Here is a 22,347-nt window from a genome sequence, read left to right on the forward strand (position 1 = left end):
ACACACTAAATAGGTTTTCTTAAAAGCCATTGTCATATGGGTAGTGGAGTCTGCAGTCCTCCTAAGAGAGGACTTGTGTTTAGTCTTCAGCTCATGATAATTTAAATAAGATTCTGTTCACTGCCAGGGAGCTAGCCTGTCTATAAAATGGTTTAAGTAAAAAAACATATTTCAAAAAACAAAATAAAGACATAAAGAACAATTTTGGAACATGACCCATTCATATGTTGTGACGGGCCTCTGGGTTTAACCCGGCATTTCCAACCCTGGATTTGCTTGAGTCCACTTCCCAGGACCCTTCATTTACTTTGCAGGAACATTTTTTTTATATTGTCAACATGTCCCTGGGTTCAAGCAGCCAAGTGAAACTAAGAAGAATAACACGGAATTATCACCCCTGTTCCACTTTCACGTCACCATCAAATGTGCCACAGAGCTCTCCAGGTCATGGAAACAGCTAAAATCACTGTTTACATCATGTGCTCTAACTCTTGGAACCTGGTTTTCTCCCCGCAGAGAGGCAGAGCCAATGTACAATGTAATAGCTCCGACATTAATTATGAGCTTTTCCTCACATTTTAATTTCCATCTGGTCAAATGGTTTTCTGATGACTACGATTCCCTCCATGTTATTGAAAGAACACATATCCTGGTGGAGGTTTACTATGGCTGCCTTCTCTGCAGTGTCCACATTTCTATATCTGAGTACTTACAGACCATGCTGAGGAGCAAAGACTTGGGTCCAGGCCTCAGTTGTGTTTAGACTTGACTAGATTCACTATTAGCTTCCTCTACATACGTAAGTACTCAGAACATTTGTTTCTAACAAATCGTCTTATTAAAAAAAAGGAGTAAAAATATCTGATGTAAAAAGTAGTACAGAGCAATAATGTGAAAAAATAGCAGGGTAATAAATAGCAATACACTTGTCAACACGTATGTATCACATACTGTACTAACCATTTTTAAAGTTGTTTAATTTCCATAAAACTTCTATGAGATAGATGCTTTTATTCATAAGTTAAAGATAAGGAAATAGGCAATAGAGAATAAGTTTTTTTCTGAGTCTGAAAACTTCTAGTTCAAAATCAGAACCATCTTTTTCTACTACACTATACTCCTTAAGATTTATTAAAATTTATGTGTTTGTTTTTTTAATTGTTAATTTTTAAATAAGTACCACCAGGACATAGCCCTGTGCAGTGAACCTGTTTCAAACCTTCAGATAACTACTGTTGCCCCAGACTTTGCAGAGTGACAGCTGATCTGGTCTCTGGCCTCTTGGTGCCCTAGGCTTCCATCTGGAGCAACACTTGAGTGAGGTTGCATTGCAGACAGCCCTGGCAAGTTCTTCAAGGCACTATGCCTGTCGGTCCTTCCAGATATTCCGGGCAATCAAACAACCTCTATCAGCGCATGCCTTGTCTGACCTTCTCTCCAGACTGGTGGAGGTGATTGGAGAACATGGTGATGAGATTCAGGTAGGGAAGGAAAGAATACCAAACACATCCTGTTTCTCTCATTTTAAAGAGAAGGAGCTAGCGACTTTCTCAAAACCTTGTCTCTCTTGCCAATTATTCCAGCACTTTGGACATGTACAATTCAAATTTTAGAGGTTGGCTTTTATATTTACAAAAGTCATTCCCAGAAGTATTATTCTAGAAACTCCGCATATTTTATCTGTTTATTCAAGCTAACAACTGAACATTCTTTGGTGACTCTTCTTTGTTATTTTATTATTTGTTTTATTTGGTAGAGGACAGGAAAATTATGTGTTGTTTTGTCATTTTTTCACTAACATAGGACATAGTTGTCCAATCCCCCACCCAGAGGAGATCTCCGTTGCACCTGTGTAGAGCACTACCTTTCTCTGCGTGATCAGCCTTCAGTAAGCTGGAAGAGCTGAAGAAGTAATGGAGAGAGTAGATGCCACAAGAAGACCCTCTAGAGCCCAGAGATTGGGGCCCGGGCAGGTTGAAAGCAGGAGCATTACCTGCTCTGTAACTTGGGCCAAGCCTTCTTTTCCATCAGAAATTTGCCTACATCTACGGAGGCCTGCACGCCTATAGACCCTAGTTTATTTTCCTCCTCCTGGCCATGAGATGAGCTGTTTAAAATGCCACTGAGGCACAGCCATTGCATACATCTCTTAATCTCTGCCTTCAGACATTGCAACTCTATATTTCAAATGCCCTCCATGTGTCTGATACCTTCAACCTTGTCCCCTCCCTGTTAGATTTCAAATGAGATTGCTCTGTGGAGGAGCTCAGACCTAGGAAAATAAATCTTTATAATTATCTGCTAACTCCTAGACCAGCTGAATTCCTCAGTGGCCCTTAAAATTTGTTTTAAACTTCATAAATTAAAGTAATAATAACTATATAATTTTTAATGATATTAAAATTACTTTAATAAAGTTTGCATTCATTAAATTTATGTCCAAGAAGTTAACAGCAGTTACAAGCTGTCAAAATGTTGTCTGTGCTTCTTTGGCAGGGTTACGTAATGGAAGCACTCCTGACTTTGGAAGCTGCCGTGGATAACTTGTCTGACTGCTTGAAGAACAGTGACCTCTTAACTGTATTATCTCGGTGAGAGCCAGCTTAATGACATTTTGAAATCAAATATACTGTACTAGATATTTGGGAATGATCAGACTTTGGGCAAAGTCCAAAGAATAAATCTAGTTTTTGAAATCTATTGATGACCTGAAAAAGAATGACATTTTGTTAACTTAAAAAAAAGGGGGGGGGGGGCGGGTGAGGATCTCACACACACACACACACACACACACACACACACACACACACACACACACACATTATAAAAGTATTTTATAATACCAGGAAGATAGATAGCAAATGTTATTTCTAAATAATACAAATAATTATTTTTATTTTCTTTTTATGTTTTTGAGTATTTTTCAAATTTTATATAATATTTCCTATTACATTCTAAACAGAAACTAAAACTAAATATTATTTAAAATGAAGATGCACAAAATTTCATCTGAACCATCACTATAAAAACAGTTGAATATATGTTGATTTTACTTGCAGAATTTCTACCTTAGGATCTTTTTTATTTTTTAATTCCTTTGCTCCTGCTAGTGTTTAATAACCAATTTCAGATCACTCACAATTCCATATTCTGCTCGTATCATTGAGTTCCTTGTGCTTTGAAACTGAGTCAGTGATGTTATATCTCATTGGGCCTTGTTTCATTGTTGAGTATTTTTTATGGATAGGTAAACTTAATGTGATTACTAACATAATATATATGTTACTACAGCTTCATCTAAATTAGTAAAATTTACCAGAATGTTGATAAAGAGTTTTACTTTTCAGCCTGAAATAAGCTTTGAAATCATTTTTCATAAATTAAGTACAAAAAACTTTCTTTCATACAAACATGTACTATTTTCTTTCTTGATAATATGTTCATTTCTATTCTTATCAGTCAATTAATAGAATATTAAAGTTGGTACATTTTATTTCATAATATTTCTACCCAAATTCAAAAGAACAAAAAAAGATCAGTAAACTTTGGCCAACTGCTTATATCTTTAACCTATCAGTAAATGGAAGTTAGTATTGGGTTTTGTTGTTGTTTTGTTGGTGTGATGTTTGATTTTCTTGTTAAGGTTGTTAAGTTTTCTTTTTCATCATTTTAAGTTTAAGAAAATTTATTCCTTTAAGTTTAAGAATATGGGCAGAAGCTTTTTATTTTGATACAGTCCCATTTGTTTATTTTCTCCTTAGTTTCCTTTGCCCCAGGAGATGTATCCATAAACATATTGCTATGTGAGATGTCTGAGATTTTACTGCCTATATTTTCCTCTAAGATTTTTATGGTTTCCCATCTTACATATAAGTATTTTATCCATCTTGAGTTTATTCTTGTGTATGGTGTAAGTTGGTGGTCTAGTTTCATCGTTTTGCATGTGTCTGTACAGTTTTCCCAGCACCATTTGTTGAAGAGACTGTCTTGACTCCATTGTATGTTCTTGCCTCCTTTGTCAACTATTAATTGACTATAATGGTGTGGGTCAATTTCTGCCGTCTCTGTTCTGATTCATTGGTCTATATTCCTGTTCTTGTGCCAGTACCAGATTGTTTTGGTTATAATGGCTTTGTAATATAGCTTGATATCTGGTATTGTGATTCATTCAACTTTGTTCTCCTTTCTCAAAATTGCTACAGCTATTCAGGGTCTTTTATGAGTGCATATACATTTTTGGAGTATTTGTTCTAGAACTGTAAAATATGCTGTTGGTATTTTAATAAGGATTACATTGATTCTGTATATTGCCTTGGGTAGTATGGATGAATAAGCCAAACTGAGAAAGACAATTTAATTATATTAATTATTCTATGAACATGGTATATGCTTCCATTTGTTTGTATCATCTTCTATTTATTTTATCAATGTCCTATCATTTTCCAAGTACAGGTCTTTTACTTCCTTGGTTAAGTTTATTCCTAGGTATCTTTTTGTTGTTGTTGCAATGATAAATGGCGTTCCTTTTTTAGTTTCTCCTTCTGAGAGTTTATTATTAGTGTATAAAAATTTTATTGATCTCTGGATGTTGATTTTGTATCCTGCTACCTTACCAAATTCCTTTATTAAGTCTAGTGGTTTTCTGGTAGAGTTTTTAGGGCTTTCTATGTACAATATCATGTCATCTGTGAATAATAACAGTTTTACTTCCTCCTTTACAATTTGGATGCCTTTTTTTCCTTCTTCTTGTCTGATCACTGTGGCTAGGATTTTCAGTACTATCCTATATAATAAAAGCCTAATATGCAAAGTGTCCAGTTGTCCAGTTAGCCGTTCAACCAATCAAAGCATAATATGCTAATGATATGGTAAGGCTGCTCAGTTGTTCACTATGATGTGCACTGACTACCAGGGGGCAGATAGTCGACCAGTTGACCAGTCGCTATGATGTGCACTGACACCAGGGGGCAAACACTCTGACCAGTATCTTGCTGCTGGGGTCTGGCTGATCAAAACTGAGCAAGACAGGCCGGACATGCCCTGAAGCCCTTCCTCGGTCCCTCCCTGGCTGTCCAACCTCCTGCATCTCTCCCTGGCTCAGATCATACACCAGTGGGGTCCCTCGGCCTGGCATGCACCCTCTCACAATCCAGGACCCCTTGGGGATGTCAGAGAGCTGGTTTCAGCCCAATCCCACAGGCCAGGCCAAGAAAACCCACTGGTGCACAAACTTGTGCACCAGGCCTCTAGTGTTGATAAGAGTGGTGAAAGTGGACTTTCCTATCTTGTTCTTGTTCTTAGGGGAAATGGTTTTAGCTTTTGCTCATTGAATATGACTTTGGCTATAAATCTGTCATATATGGCCTTTATTATTTTGATGTATGATTCCTCTATTCCCACTTTGCTGAGATTTTTTATAAAAAAAAAAAGGGGGGGTGTTGGATTTTGTCAAATGCTTCTTTGGCATCAATTAATGTGATTTTGTTATCCAATTTGTTTATGTGATGTATCACATTTATTGATTTGCGAATACTGTACCAGCCTTGCATCCCCAGAATAAATCCCACTTGGTCATGGTGTGTGATCTTTTCAATGTATTGCTGGATCTGATTTGCTAATATTTTGTAGAATTTTAGCATCTATGTTTATCAGGGATATTTTCTTGTAATTCTCTTTCTTTGTAGTGTTTTTATCTGGTTTTGGAATTAGGCCAATGCTAGCCTTGTAAAAAGAGGTTGGAAGTGTTCCTTACTCTTGGATTTTTTGGAATAGCTTGAGTAGGATAGGTGTTAGTTCTTTGAATATTTGGTAAAACACCCCTATGCAGTGATCCAGAAAAGGGCATTTGTTTTCTGTGAGTTGTTGTTTTTTATTACTGCTTCAATTTCATCAGTAATTATCAGCCTATTCAGGTTTTCTGACTCAGTTTTGGAAGATTGTCTGTTTTCAGAATATTGTCCATTTCATCAAGGTTGTCCATTTTGTTGGGGAAAAGTTGTTCATAATATTTGCTTACAATCCTTTGTATTTCTGTGGTGCCCATTGTTATATTGCCTCTTACATTTCTGATTTTATTTATTTGGGTCATCTTTCTTTGTTTCTTGATGAGTCTGACTAAAGGTTCATCAATCATCAATCTTGTTTATCTTTTCAAAGAACCAGCTCTTGGATTTATTGATCTTTTGTACTGTTTTTTAGTCTCTGTGTCATTTATTTCCACTCTGATCTTTATTATATCCTTCGTTCTACTTTCTCTGGGTTTTTCCTACTGTTCCCTTTCATTTAGTTGTAGGGTTGGATAGTTTATTAGTCCTTTTCCTTGTTTCTTGAGTTGGCCTGTAGTGCTATGAACTTCCCTCTCAGAATTGCTTTTGCATGTCCTATAGGGTTTGTTGTGTGTTCATTTTCATTTGTCTCCAGGAAGTTTTTAATTTCTCCTTTGGTCTCTTTTGTAACCCATTTATTGTTTAATAACATGATATTTAGTTTCCATGTGTTTTTTGAGGGTTTTTTTTTTATTGTAGTTGATTTCTAACTTCATGCTATTGTGATCTGAGAAAATGCTTGGTATTATATCAATCTTCTTGAATTTGTTATGGACTTGTTTTGTGTCCTAACATGTGGTCTATCTTTGAGAATGTTCCATGTATGCTTGAGAAGAATGTATATTCTGTTGTTTTGGGGTTAAAGGGTCTATAAATTTTGGTTAGATTCATCTGATCTAGTGTGAACATTTTTATTTTTATACCCAGTTCTTCATCACCAGATTTAAGCTCTAGCACTAAACTTACAGCAAGCAGAAAGAGCACAGGACAACTAAATGTGAACCCTGGAACAGGTAGTGGCAACACAGCAACTGCAGAACGGAGCCGGCATCAGAGAAGCTTCTCTGTGCCCAAGAAGTTTGGTGTTGTCGACCGATCCTCAGACCCACCTCGGAGTGCTACACTGGACAGAATTCAGGCTTGTACCCAGCAAGGTCTCTCCTCAAAAACCAGGAGCTCATCCTCCTTGAAGGACAGCCTCACAGACCCATCACACATAAACCATCCAACCAACCTGTTGGCCACCATCTTTTGGGTCACAGTGGCCTTGATGGAATCTGATTTTGAGTTTGAATACCTCATGGCCTTAAGGCTGTTGTACAGACTTCTGGCTCACATGCCACTCGATAAAGCTGAGAATCGAGAAAAACTTGAGAAACTCCAGGCACAGCTCAAGTGGTCAGACTTCTCAGGGTTACAGCAGCTGCTGCTGAAAGGGTTCACCTCCCTCACCACCACAGACCTGACCCAGCAGCTTTTCAGTTTGCTGACACCAGTGTCCAAAGTATCCATGGTGGACTCATCCCAAGCCATCGGTAAAGCAAATACACTCCCTATCTTACAAGTCTGGTATTTAGGCCCATGTTTAGCTAATAAGAAATTATGGCCTTACTGCTTTTAGCAGCTCTGCTTAGAAACGGTTTGTTTGGACTAGTTTGTTTTACCTTTTAAAATTTTATATAATGTAAGTCATAATTATTTATATTTTAGAAGATATTTTTAAAGCAGTAGTATAAAAGGGGCAGAAGAAATACATATGCTATCAGAAATTTCTTTATTATTTCCATATCAAATTGCAAATACTGCAGTTAATTCCATTGCTCTTGTACAGATATTTTTCCCCTTTTTTTAACTCCTAAGTCTTTTATTTTTCTTAGATTTTCTTTTCCTCTTGAGAACTCTCTTGAATTAAGCCAAATCAACAAATTAAATTTTTTTAAAAAAATGTTTTTATTGATTTTAGAGAGAGAGGAAGAGAGAAACATTGATCAGCTGCCTCCTGCACGCCACTACTGGGCACAGAGTCTGCAACTCAAGCATGTGCCCCGACTGGGAATCGAACAGGCAACCTTCCTGTGCATGAAATGATGCTCAACCAACTGAGCCACAATGGCCATTGCAACAGACTAGATTTTTAATACTATGACATGTGGCCCAGGATTCTTTTCATAGAGTTAGTGGTTATCACAGTGGTGCTAAGCAAATCCTCAACATTTTAAAGAGCCTTTTTGATTACATGAATGAAATTTAAATGATTCACCTATGTCCTCTTATACAAGTTTTCCCTGAACTATGTTTTCTGATAAAGTTTCAAAACAGGGCTTCCATTCATTTTATTCTGCTTTTTAAATTTTTGATTGTACATTTTTCCTAGATTTTGTTAGATCATATTAAAGCTGCTTCAAAAGACTGTACTTGCATAGCCTCAAAATGAAATCTGTAATGTGCTTTCCCACTGTTAATAGCCAAAATGCACCATATTCAGCCATCTCCATTGTATCCTCTCTAATCCAGGGTTTCCTTTGAATGTCCTGTGTCTCCTGCCCCAGCTGATTCAGCACTTTGAAAACCCAAACCAGTTCTGTAAGGATATAGCCAACAGGATTGCTCAGGTATGGCTTACAGTTCTGTTCAGACAGACCCATTCAGGCCTCCCAAAAGGCCCAGTGTTGGACAGAAAGTACCAGGCTTGGTCATGGCAATGAGTTTCACAAAACCCGAAAATAATAACTTTCTGGGTGGCTGATACATACTCTTTTTTGGTTTCATTATTGAAAAAGCAGGTAGAAAGAATTTGTGAAAATCGTATTACTAAGATAAGCACTTCCACAGCCTATAAAAAGTGTGTGTGTGTGTGTGTGTGTGTGTGTGTGTGTGTGTAAGTGTGAGTGTGTGTGTGTAATCTGATTTCCTGACTGCTGGGACTGATACTGAAATTGCTGACATTTCTTCCTATTCATTGGGCCATTTTATTCCTGATTGATTTTCCTCTCCTTAAGGTTTGTTTGGAAGAGAAGAATCCCAAACTTTCCAATCTTGCACATGTCATGACTCTTTATAAAACACACAGCTATACGAGGGACTGTGCCACCTGGGTCAACGTGGTCTGCCGGTACCTTCATGAAGCATATGCTGACATCACCTTGAACATGGTTACCTACCTAGCAGAGGTAAGCTCTTCAATTAAGGATAAAATTTATTAGGAACCAGAGAGGAGGGAGCCCAATTCCGAGGTGCGTCACCCAAGAACTGCCCTCTCGCAATCCGGGACCCCTCACAGGATGTCAGAGAGCCGGTTTAGGCCCAATCCCCACAGGCCAGGCCGAGGGACCCCACCTGCTGGAGGGACCCCGCTCACTCCACAGATGCCCTCAAACTGCAGCACTGCCCCAAGTGCGGCCGGGGAGGGGCACGGGAGGTTTGGCCCGTCTCCCAGTCCCGCCCCGCTGGCCACCTTCTAATTAATTTCCTTTCAATGTGCATGAATCCGTGTACCAGAGCACTATTTATTATAATAAAGACTATAGATGCCCCCACAGCTAAAATTCTTAATATTGCACTAACACCTGTCAGCACATGGCAACAAAGAAAACTTTATCCTAATTACTTTCAGTGTTCAAATCTTATTTAAGAAGTCAGTATGTGGTTTGATATGTTTAATGATTCACAAAGCATACATTTTGTAATAAACTTTTTATCTTCACCTCTTATGTTTGCTTTTAAAATTGAATGGGATTTTGTCCTCCTACAAATGTTTCTACTCTGATTTTGGTGCACATTGGTGTTAGGAATACACAGTATATAGGACAAGGGGTGACATGTATTCTGTTTAGCAGCTCTAGTGCACAAGATCAGGAACTCTGTGAGGAAATGACTGAGAGCAACTCCTTGTTTAGCATTTTCAGTGTTGCTTTTCATTTGGGGACATGCATTTGTACCTCTGCCAGGGCCTTGTCAGAAGTGGTGAGGACAGCCCATTCTAACTTTAGTTCTGTCACTCACTCTGAGTCCAGATAGGTTAAAGCAGTGATGGCGAACCAATGACACGCGTGTCAGAGGTGACACGTGAACTCATTTTTTTGGTTGATTTTTCTTTGTTAAATGGCATTTAAATATATATTAAATAAATATCAAAAATATAAGTCTTTGTTTTACTATGGTTGCAAATATCAAAAAATTTCTATATGTGACACGGCACCAGAGTTAAGTTAGGGTTTTTCAAAATGCTGACATGCCGAGCTCAAAAGGTTCACCATTACTGGGTTAAAGAATCAGTAACTTTCTGAAAGGCTCACAGGACTGAAGGCCTCTGCCTAGAAGAGGGTAGTTGTTTCTTAATTTATTGTTGATCCTGCAGAATTTTGATTTGTGATATGTGTCCAAAATATGTAATCTGTACTCAGCTGTCAACAACCCTGATTCATTTGCTCATTTCCTCCCATCCCTGGCACTCATAAGTGCCACCTCACTGCTTCTGATTATCACCTTGGTCACATCTGTCCCCACAAGAGTTACTAAGCCAGCACATGCACACCTCAGATTACAGGAGTACAGGATAACCCATGCAAATGCCCTGCTTACAAAGGCAGATGGTGCCTGTCTTTACAAAGGTGACATGTGAAGTAGCAAGGAGACAAACTTATTTAGGCTGTAAGACATAAAAGTTTCAAAAATATAAAAGATGTGATATATCCATGCAAAGGAATATTGAGATTTAAAAAGGAATGAATACTGACACCTGCTACAACATAGATGAACCTTGAAACCATTATACTCAGTGAAATAAGCCAGGCACAAAAGGACAAATATTACATGATTCCACTTATATGAAGTATGTAGAATAGGCAAATTTATAGAGACAAAAAGTAGAATAGTGGTTACCAGAGGTTGGGGGCAGGAGTTGATGAAGAGTTACTGTTTTATAATTTTAACTAGAGGCCCGGTGCATGAAATTCATGCGGGGGGGGGGGGGGTGTCCCTCAGCCCAGCCTGCACCCTCTCCAATTCAGTACCCCTCAGGGGATGTCCAACTGCTGGTTTAGGCCTGATCTCTGTGGCAGTCAGACATCCCTCTTGCAATCCAGGACTGCTGGCTCCTAACTGCCTCTGCCTTCCAGCCTGATTGCCCCCTAACTGCTTCCTTTTTGGCCTGATCACCCCCTAACTGCCCCCCCTGCTGACATGATCACCCCTAACTGCCCTCCGCTGCCGGCCTGATTGCCCCCTAACTTCTCCCCCCTGCCAACCTGATTGCCCCCTAACTGCCCTCCCCTGCTGGCATGATCACCCCTAACTGCCCTCCACTGCCGGCCTGATTGCCCCCTAACTGCCTCTGCCTCAGCCCCTGCCACCATGGCTTTGTCCAGAAGGACGTCTAGAAGATGTCCAGTCTAATTAGCATAGTAGCCTTTTATTAGTATAGATTTGGGATGGTGAACAAATTTTGGAAATAAATTGTGGAGATGGCTGCACAACAAAGTGAATGTACCTTGTGCACTTAAAAATAGTTAAAATGGTAAATGTTATATATATATTTTTACCATGATAAAAAATAAGTAGCCCTGACCAGTGTAGCTCAGTTGGTTAGATTGTTGTCCCATGGACCAAAGGATTATTGATTTGATTCCCTACGTATCAGCTTTGGTCCCAAGTTAGGTTATGTACGGGAAGCAATTAATTAATGTTTCTCTCTCACATCAATGTTTCTCTTTCTTTCTCTCCCTTCCTCCTAAAATCAATAAAAGCATATCCACGAGTGGGGATTTTAAAAAGTAATAATGGATTGCCTAATTTTTTTTCAGCCCTTATCACAAATTGTCACCAACATTTTTATTATGAATTTAGCACCCCACCAATTATAATATATAATAATTCCTATTTCTATTACTCACATGTTCTTACAGCTGTTGGTCATGCACATACATATGACTTTATGTAGTTGTGGTTAGTATTTCCATTGAACCTGCTCTGGTCACTGAACATTGACTCTGTGTGTGTATGTCTATGTGCTGACATAGCTCACCTGGTGTCACTTTGAAAAACTGTGGAATTCTATCAGGTTAATGTAACACAATTTGCTTAACCATCTCCCTTTTGTTGTTTGTGTTCATAATTTTTTTCTATTACAAGTGGTCCTTTTATGTAGACTTTTTATCAGATATTATTTGGGTCATTTCTTCTGGTGGCATTTCCCAAAGTAATTATCCAGGTAAAGAGTATGGATATGTGGATATGTTATTAGTCCTACACATTTTGGAAATTGGTCTTCCCAGAGATTTTCCCAATTTCCAGAACTACAGAGTATAAATATTCTTGATTCCCCTCATCCCAACTAAACTTTATCATTCTATTTATTATATATTATTTCTGGTACTTTAAAATTATTCTCTTGATGTATTTCCTTTATACTATATATATTCATTTTTTCACACACTAGGTTTGCATAGTAATGTATTTCCTCAAGTGTTAACTACTCAGTTATTTCTTTTGGTCACTGTTCATATGGAATTTTAGCATTTATTTGAATCAGTTCTATTAATTCTTCTCTTTGAACCTTTTATCAGGATGTCTGTCACATATATTTTCTCATTATTGTGCTTTTCTTTTTGAAAATATTGATTATTTTTCTGATTATATAAGCAGAATATGTTTAAAGCAGAACATTTGGAAGATACAGATAAGTTAAAAAAGATAAAAAATAATCCAATAACTATATTATTTAGAGAGCAATGCTAGTAACATTTTGTTGGATTTCTTTCCAAAGTTATTTCTATATAACACACACATTCACATCAAAACTGGCATCTTGCCCTAGCCATTTTGGCTCAGTGGATAGAGTGTCAGCCTGCAGACTGAAGGTTCCTGGGTTTGATTCTGGTCAAGGAAACATGTCCTGGTTGCAGGCTCGATCACCAGTAGGGGGCGTACAGGAAACAGCCAATCAGTGGTTTTCTCTCATCATTGATGTTTTTCTCTCTCCCTCTCCCTTCCTCTCTGATATCAATAAAAATATATTTTTTTTAAAAAAAAAAAACTGGCATCTTATTACAGAGAAGTTAGTTATCTAAACTTCTTTCTTTTTTATTGTGTTTATGGAGTGACATTTGTTAATAAAATTATATTGGTTTCAGGTATACAACTCTATATTATATACTTTCTCTTTCACTTAATGTCATCTGATGTCCTGCACTATCTTTTAAAATGTCATCCTATTGACTACATGAGATGTTATCATACAATTCACCATAATCTGTTTATATGTTTCTCTAGTGGTCAACATTTAAATGGCTTACAGAGCTTTCTTGTGTTGTTGTTGTTGTTGTTGTTGTTGTTGTTGTTGTTGTTTGGGGGTTGGGGGGGGGGGAGTTCCCACCATTATAAATAATGCCATGGTGAAACCTCACACTTAAATCTCAGTATTTATCTCTAGGTTTGGAAATGTTCCTAAAAGTGTAATTACTATTTCAAAATATTTGAATCATTTTAGTACATATATATATTATTAATTTCAGAGAGGAAAGGAGAGGGAGAGAGAGCTAGAAACATCAATGAACAGAGAGAATCATGGATCTGCTGCCTCCTACATGCTACCTACTGGGGATCGAGCCAGCAACCTAGGCATGTGCCCTTGACCAGAATCAAACCCAGGACCCTTCAGTCCACAGGCCAGTGCTCTATCCACTGAGCCAAACCGGCAATAGGGCTATTTTAGTACTCTTGATCTCAATGGCCAAACTATCCAATTTATACACCCACTAATCTGAAAGAATGCCTACCGTATATCCTCACTAATACTAATTATTAATTTCTAATCTTTGCCAATTCAATAACTGATAAACTTATTTGTAATTTTCAGTAATTAATGATGTTTGATGCTTTCCTTTTGAGGTTTATTTTGTTGCATTCTGTTGTGTAACTATTATATTTATACTAGAGACCTGGATCATGGATTTGTGCACCGGCGAGGTCCCTCGACCTGGCCTGTGCACTCTCACAATCCGGGACCCCTCGGGGGATGTCAGAGAACTGGTTTCATCCCAATCCCCGCAAGCCAGGCCGAGGAACCTCTCTGGGTCCGGGGTGCTGGTAAGCAGATCTGGGACCAATAGTGCCCCAACAGCAACCTAACCCATGGCCAATTCCGTGAGGAATCGGGCTCCCTCCTCTACTGGTCTGAGTGTCTGCCCACAGTGGTCATTGCACATAATAGCTACCAGGTGAACAGTCAAATGGTCAGATGGTCGCTTAGGCTTATATAGATATTCAGATCTGCCTACATGACCCTTGATAATATCTTCATTTCTTCAGTAGTTAGGATTTTTTCCCCTTGTGGAAATGTGCAATCATAAAAGTATTGGGAAAGGTTGGTGCTTCTGTGTGAAAATCTGGCATCAAACTGACTGAGGCTGTGCCTTGCCTCCCACAGTTGCTGGAGAAAGGCCTCCCGAGCATGCAGCAGCCCCTTCTCCAGGTCATCTACAGCCTTCTGAGCTACATGGACCTTTCGGTTGTTCCTGTAAAGCAGTTTAACGTGGAAGTTCTGAAGACCATTGAGAAATATGTGCAAGTGAGTATTTAAATAACTGCACTATGAACCAGGGAGTCATTATAGAAGGACTGAGGATTTGCATGTAGCTTGCACTTGGCCACCCATTTGACTATTCATATATATTCTAATACACTGAGACAGTCAAGAGTGATAGCTGACCACACCATAAGTGGCACACTTATTTAAAAAAACTTCTGAAGGATATCAAGGGAGAGGTTGACAGCAATACAGTCATAGTAGGAGACTTCAATACCCCACTAACACCACTGGACAAATTCTTTAAACAAAAAATCAGCAAAGGAATATCAATCCTAAATGACTCACTAGATCAGATGGAATTAATTGACATCTTGAGAACATTTCTCCACAAAGCCACAGAATATACATTCTTCTCAAGTGCACATGGGTCATTATCAAAGATAGACCACATATTGAGACACAGGCAAAGTCTCTTCAAATTCAAGAAGACAGAAAACATATCAAGCATCTTCTCCTATCACAGTGGCATAAAATTAGAAATCAACTACAATAAAAATAATCAAACACCTGGGGTCTAAACAGTATGCTATTAAACAATGATTGGGTTACCAAAGAGATCAAAGAAGAAATAAAAAGCATCATGGCAACAAATGACAATGAAAACACAACAATCCAAAATCTATGGGACACAGTGAAAGCAGTCTTTAGAGGGAAGTTCATAGCTCTACAGCCCTACCTCAAAAAAACAAGAAAAAAATGGTAATAAATTACCTAACCCTACAACTCAAAGATTTAAAAAGAGAGCAACAAGAAGAGCCCAGCATAAGCAGAAGGAAGGAAATAATAAAGATCAGAATGGAGATACACAACATACAGACCAAAAAAAAAAAATACAAAAGATCATCTAAACGAAGAGCTGGTTCTCTAATAGGATAAACAAGATTGATGAACCAAGAAGCAGAGAGAGAGGACCCAAATAAACAAAATCAGAAATGAGAGAGGTGAAATAACAACTGATCCCACAGAAATACAAATGATTATGAAAAAATACTATGAACAACTCTATTCCAAGAAAATGGACAACCTAGATGAATTAGACATATTCTTAGGAAAATACAAGCTCCCAAAACTCAATCAAGAAAAGTAAAAAAACCTGAATAGGCCGATAACTACTGAAGAAATTGAAACTGCGATAAAAAATCTTCCAGTAAACAAAAGCCCTGATCTGGATGGCTTTAAAGAGGAGTTCTACTAAGCATTTGAAGAACTGAAACCTATTCTCCTCAGACTAGTCCAAAAAATTCAAGAGGAAGGCTTACTTCCAAGGAGTTTTTATGAAGCCAGCATTACCCTAATCCCAAAATCAGGTAACGACACCACAAAAAAAGAGAACTACAGGCCAATATCCTTGATGAACATAGATGCTAAAATCCTCAACAAAATTCTAGCAAATTGGATTCAGCAATGCATCAGAAAGATCATACACCATCACCAAGAGGGATTTATTCCAGGGATGCCAAGGATGATATAATATCCGCATCAATAAATGTGATATATCACGTAAACAAACTGAGAAACAAAAATCACATAATCATATCAATTGATGCAGAAAAAGCATTTGACAAAATCCAACACCCTTTCTTGATAAAAACTCTCAGCAAAGTGGGAATAGAGGGATCATACCTCAACATAATAAAAGCTCTATATGACAAACCCACAGCCAACATCATACTCAATGGGCAAAAACTAAACTCATTTCCCCTAAGAACAGGAGCAAGACAGGGATACCCACTTTCACCACTGTGTTCAATACAGTACTCAAAGTGCTATCGATAGTGATCATACAGGAAGAAGAAATAAAAGGCATCCAATTGTGAAAGAGGAAGTAAAACTGTCCTTATTTGCAGATGACATGATACTATACATAGAAAACCCCAAAGACTCCATTAAAACAGTACTAGACATAATAAATGAATTGGGCAATGTAGCAGAATACAAAGTTAACACGCAGAAATCTATGGACTTTTTATACACCAATAATGAACTCACAGAAAGAGAAACTACAAAAACAATCCCATTCACCATTGCACCAAAAAAATCAAGATACCTAGGAATAAAATTAACTAAGGACATAAAAGACCTGTACTTGGAAAACTACAAGACATTGAAAAAAGAGAGGAAGACATAAACAAATGGAAGAATATACCGTGTTCATGGATTGGTAGAATCAACATCAATAAAATGTCCATACTACCCAAAGCAATCTACAGATTCAGTGCAATCCCCATTAAAATACCAATGGCATATTTCAAAGATCTAGAACAAACTCTCCAAAAATTCATATGGAATAAAAAAAAAAGACCCCAAATAGTCACAGCAATCCTGAGAAAAAAGAACAAAGTTGGAGGGATCACAATACCAGATATAAAGGTATATTATCAAGCCACGATTCTCAACATGGCCTGGTACTGGCACAAGAACAGACATATAGGCCAATGGAGTAGAACAGAGAACCCAGAAATTGACCCAAGCCATTATACTCAATTAATATTTGATAAAGGAGGCAAGAGCATACAATGGAGTCAAGACAGTCTCTTTAATAAATGGTGTTGGGAAATTTGGTCAGATACATGCTAAAAAATGAAACTAGATCACCAACTTACACCATGCACAAAAACAAACTCAAAATGGCTAAAGGACTTAAATGTAATGGGAAACCATAAAAAGCCTACAAGACTCTGTAGGCAACAAAATAGCAGACATATGTCATAGCAATATCTTTACAGACACAGCTCCTAGGGCAGTGGAAACTAAGGAGAAAATAAACAAATGGGACTACATCAAAATAAAAAGCTTCTGCATAGCAAGAGAAACCATCAACAAAACAACAGAAAAGCCCACTGCATGGGAGAACATATTTTCCAGTGATATTTCTGATAAGGGTTTAATCTCCAAAATCTACAGAGAACTCATACAACTTAACCAAAGGAAGATAAGGAAGATAAATGATCCAATCAAAAAATGGGCAAAGGATCTAAATAGACATTTTTCGAAAGAAGACATACAGAAGGCCCAGAGACATATGAAAACATGCTCAAAATCACTAATCATTCCAGAGATACAAATCAAAACAACCATGAGATATCATCTCACCCCTGTCAGAATGGCTATAATCAACAAATCAACAAACGACAAGTGCTGGCGAGGATGTGGAGAAAAAGGAACCCTTTTGCACTGCTGGTGGGAATGCAGACTGGTGCAGCCACTGTGGAAGATAGTATGGAGTTTCATCAAACATTTAAAAATGGAACTCCCATTTAACCCAGTGATCCCACTTCTAGGACCAAGAAACCAGAAACACCAATCAGAAAGGATATATGCACCCATATGTTCATAGCAGCACAACTTACAATAGCTAAGATTTGGAAACAGTCTAAGTGCCCATCAGCAGATGAGTGCATTAAAAAACTGTGGTCCATCTATACAATGAAATACTATGCCTCTATAAAAAAGAAGGAACTTTTACCATTTTCAACAGCATGGATGGAACTTGAGAGCATTATACTAAGCCAAATAAGCCAGTCGTAGAAAGATAAATATCACATGATCTCACTCATATATGGGATATAATGATCCACATAATTTGAACAAGAATAGATCCAGAGACAAATGGTAGGGGAAGGGGGGTTAGAGAGCAACCAAAGGACTTTTATGCATGCATATTAGCATAACCAATGGACACAGACACTGGGGCAGTGGGGGCTTGCCCAGGGTGGGAATGAAGGCGGGGGGTCAATTGGGGAAAATGGAGACATATGTAAAACTTTAGACAATAAAAAAGAAAATTAAAAAAAAACTGTGCTACATTTACACAATAGAATACTACTTGGCCATAAAAAAGAAGGAAATCTTACCTTTTGGAACAGCATGGATGGAGCTGGACAGTATTATACTAAGTGAAATAAGCCAGTCCAAGAAAGAAAAATACATATGATTTCACTTATATGTGGGATCTAATGAACAAAACAAACAACATAGAAAGAGACTCATAGATACAGAGAATAGACTGACAGCTGTCAGAGGAGAGAGGCATTTAGAGGGGTAGGTGAAGGGATTAAGCAGTACAAATTGGTAGTTGCAGAATAGCCACAAAGATGCGGTTTGCAGCCTGGGGCATATAGTCAATGGTGTCAAGATGACTGGGTGTGGGGCCAGGTGGATACTTCAGGTAGTGGGGGCACCACTCTGTAGAGACCATAGTTTTCTGGCCACTTTGCTGTATATCTGAAACTGGTGTGGAATGACATTTAATGCAAACTGTGATTTAAAAAGAAAAAGAATATTTTAAAAATGAAAAAGAAACTAGCCCCAAAGTCTTAGTCCGGATATGGTGGAGCTGGTATTTGAACCCAGGTCCGCCTGGTTCCCAAACCAGTGCCTGTTTCCCTGTACAGGCACCCTTCCTAGCAGGACATTTGCTGAACTCCTACAGATTGATTCTTCAAAGCCTTACTCAAGACTACTGGGGAAAATAAAAGGAAAGAAAAGAAAAGAAATTTTAAGAAATAATAAGAGAGAAAACACACCAGAACAAGTTTCTAGAGCCTGGAAGTTAATATAAAACGTGACCACAGACTAAACATTGGGGGGCCCAGTCCATGGAGAGCAGTGTAGGGTCACCATGGTGCCAAGGCGGGAGGGCCAAGCTCAGGAGCATAGACATCCTACTCGACACATCTTGTCAGGCTCTCTATTTTGCTTCAGGAGTATACTTGATGAGCTTCAGAGTTCAAGGGCAAATGCTAGGATTTCTCTGGTTAAACTCATTGACAAAGCCACTCATTGTCATTTTAGACATTTCTTTCCATCTTCACTTCACCAATCTCATTACTTGCCAATATTATTTAATGCTTAAACGTGATTTCCAAGCCCCCCCCCCCCCGCCCCCATTTATCAGGTAGCATTGCTCCAATAATAGTTGTGCGATGTGGTAGGCATTGGATAACAGTTTCTCACTTCAAAGCACTCATTGAAAACAGAGGGTTAGTTAACATTTTCCTACTAATCATCTATCCCATTTCATGGCCTTATTGGGGTGCATATTCTATCCTAGTACTATAGGCCATCTCTGGTACTAGATATCTTAAATAGTAATTTCACACTCAAAATGTGACCTCTATTGTGCAAACTGAACAGCAAAGGAAATATGTTTTATATCATGTGCTTTTATCCCAAAGCCTAGGCAAATAATGATAATAGCTTTTATCAAATTGTTTATGAATGTTCAAAAAAATTTTTTTAATTTTATTTTCTTGTTTAAGTTATTACAAATAGTAGTACATATGTCTCCTTTTTTTTCTCCATTGACCTTCCCTGGCCTCCCCTACCATCATGCACATGACCTTACCCCAACCCACCCCCCAGTGTCTTGTGTCCATTGGTTATGCTTATATGCATGCATATAAGTCCTTTGATTGATCTCTTACCCCAAACCCCAAGACTCGCCAGCCTTCCCGCTGTAATTTGACAGTCTATTCGATGCATCTCTGCCTCTGTATCTATTTTTTTGTTCATTGGGTTATAATGTTCTTTATTATCCATAAATGAGTGAGATCATGTGGTATTTTTCTTTCACTGCTGGGCTTATTTTACTTAGCATAATGCTCTCCAGTTCCATCCATGCTGCTGCAAATGGTAAGAATTCCTTCTTTTTTATAGCAGCATAGTATTCCATTGTGTAGATGTACCATAGTTTTCTAATTCACTCATCTGCTGATGGGCATTTAGGCTATTTCCAAATCTTAGCTATTATAAATAGTGCTGCTATGAACAAAGAGATGCATATATCCTTTCTGATTGGTGTTTCTGTTTTCTTGGGATATATTCCTAGAAGTGGTATTACTGTGTCAAATGGCAGTTCCACTTTTAAATTTTTGAGGAAATGCCATACTATTTTCCACAGTGGCTGCACCAGTCTGCATTCCCACCAGCAGTGAAGGAGGGTTCCTTTTTCTCCACACCCTCTCCAGCACTTGTCATTTGTTGATTTGTTGATGATAGCCATTCTGACAGGTGTAAGGTGGTACCTCATTGTTGTTTTGATTTGCATCTCTCGGATGATTAGTGACTTTGAGCATGTTTTCATGTGTCTCTTGGCTTTCTGAATGTCCTCTTTCGAAAAGTGTCTATTTAGGTCGTTTGCCCATTTTTTGATGGGCTGTTTATCTTCCTTTTATTAAGTTGTATGAGTTCTCTGTAAATGTTGGAGATTAAACCCTTATCAGAGATAACATTGGCGAATATGTTCTCCCATTCAGTGGGCTTTCTTGTTGTTTTGTTGATGATTTCTTTTGCTGTGCAGAAGCTTTTTATTTTGATGTAGTCCCATTTGTTTATTTTCTCCTTAGTCTCTCTTGGCCTAGGATCTGTGACTGTAAAGATATTTCTATGACATATGTCTGCAATTTTGCTGCCTATGGAGTCTTCAGGGTTTTTATAGTTTCCTGTCTTACATTCAAGTCCTTTAGCCATTTTGAGTTTGTTTTTGTGTATGGTGTAAGTTGGTGATCTAGTTTCATTTTTTAGCATGTATCTAACCAAATTTCCTAGCACCATTTATTAAAGAGGCTGTTTTGACTTCATTGTATGCTCTTGCCTCCTTTATCAAATATTAATTGAGTATAATGGCTTGGGTCAATTTCTGGATCTTCTATTCTGTTCCATTGGCCTATATGACTGTTCTTGTGCCAGTACCAGATAGTTTTGAGAACTGTGGCTTGGTAATATAGTTTGATGTCTGATATTGTGATCCCTCCAACTTTGTTCTGCTTTCCCAGGACAGCTGTCGCTATTTGGGGTCTTTTTTTTTATTCCATATGAATTTTTGGAAAGTTTGTTCTAGACCTTTGAAATATGCCACTGGTTTTTTTAATAGGTATTGCATTGATTCTACAGATTGCTTTAGGTAGTATGGACATTTTAATGATGCTGATTCTACCAATCCATGAACATGGGATGTTCTTCCATTTGTTTATGTCTTCCTCTGTCTCTTTTTTCAATGTCCCGTAGTTTTCTGAGTACAGGTCTTTTACGTCCTTGGTTAAGTTTATTCCTAGGTATCTTAATTTTCTTGGTACAATGGTAAATGGAATTGTTTTTTTCATTTCTCTTTCTGTGAGTTCATTATTGGTGTATAAAAAGGCCATAGATTTCTGGGCGTTAATTTTGTATCCTGCTACATTGCCAAATCCATTTATTAATCTAGTAGTTTTTTTGATGGAGTCTTTGGGGTTTTCTATGTATAGTATCATGTCATCGGCAAATAAGGATAGTTTTACTTCTTCTTTTCCAATTTAGATGCCTTTTATTTCTTCTTCTTGTCTGACTGCTATGGCTAGTACTTCTAGTACTATGTCAAACAGGAGTGGTGAAAGTGGGCATCCTTGTCTTGTTCCTGTTCTTAGGGGAAATGAGTTTAGTTTTTGCCCATTGAGTATGATGTTGGCTGTGGGTTTGTCATATAGAGCTTTTATTATGTTGAGGTATGATCCCTCTATTCCCACTTTGCTGAGAGTTTTTATCAAGAAAGGGTGTTGGATTTTATCAAATGCTTTTTCTTTTTTTTTTTAATTTATGAAGAACTTTTTTTTTATTGCTTAAAGTATTACAAAGGGTATTACATATGTGTCCTTTTTTCCCCCCGCCCTTGACAGTCCCCTAGCCTCCCCTATCCCCCAGTGTCTTATGTCCATTGGTTATGCTTATATGCATGCATACAAGTCCTTTGGTTGCTCTCTAACCCCCATCCCTCCTGCCCCCCAACCCTCCCCAGCCTTCCCGCTGCAGTTTGACAATCTATTTGAGGCAGCTCTGCCTCTGTATCTATTATTGTTCAAAAGTTTATAATGGTCTTTATTATCCATAAATGAGTGAGATCATGTGGTATTTTTCCTTCATTGACTGGCTTATTTCACTTAGCATAATGCTCTCCAGTTC

At 38.0% G+C, this 22,347-nt stretch overlaps 1 protein-coding gene across 12 annotated transcripts in view; it reads left to right on the forward strand.

Moving 5' to 3' along the window:
- The window catches only part of FRY (FRY microtubule binding protein), a 608,287-nt gene that overhangs the window by 473,084 nt on the left and 112,856 nt on the right, over positions 1-22,347 (forward strand). For all 12 annotated transcript variants that reach the window (XM_059684112.1, XM_059684113.1, XM_059684114.1 and 9 more), the window contains 6 exons: positions 1,294-1,481; positions 2,497-2,591; positions 6,753-7,360; positions 8,340-8,437; positions 8,825-8,995; positions 14,251-14,391. In XM_059684112.1, the coding sequence (XP_059540095.1) occupies positions 1,294-1,481; positions 2,497-2,591; positions 6,753-7,360; positions 8,340-8,437; positions 8,825-8,995; positions 14,251-14,391 (1,301 nt within the window). The remainder of the gene's footprint in view (positions 1-1,293; positions 1,482-2,496; positions 2,592-6,752; positions 7,361-8,339; positions 8,438-8,824; positions 8,996-14,250; positions 14,392-22,347) is intronic.

The sequence above is a fragment of the Myotis daubentonii genome, chromosome 2 (genome assembly GCF_963259705.1).
Source record: "Myotis daubentonii chromosome 2, mMyoDau2.1, whole genome shotgun sequence".
NCBI classification, from domain to species: Eukaryota; Metazoa; Chordata; class Mammalia; order Chiroptera; family Vespertilionidae; genus Myotis; species Myotis daubentonii.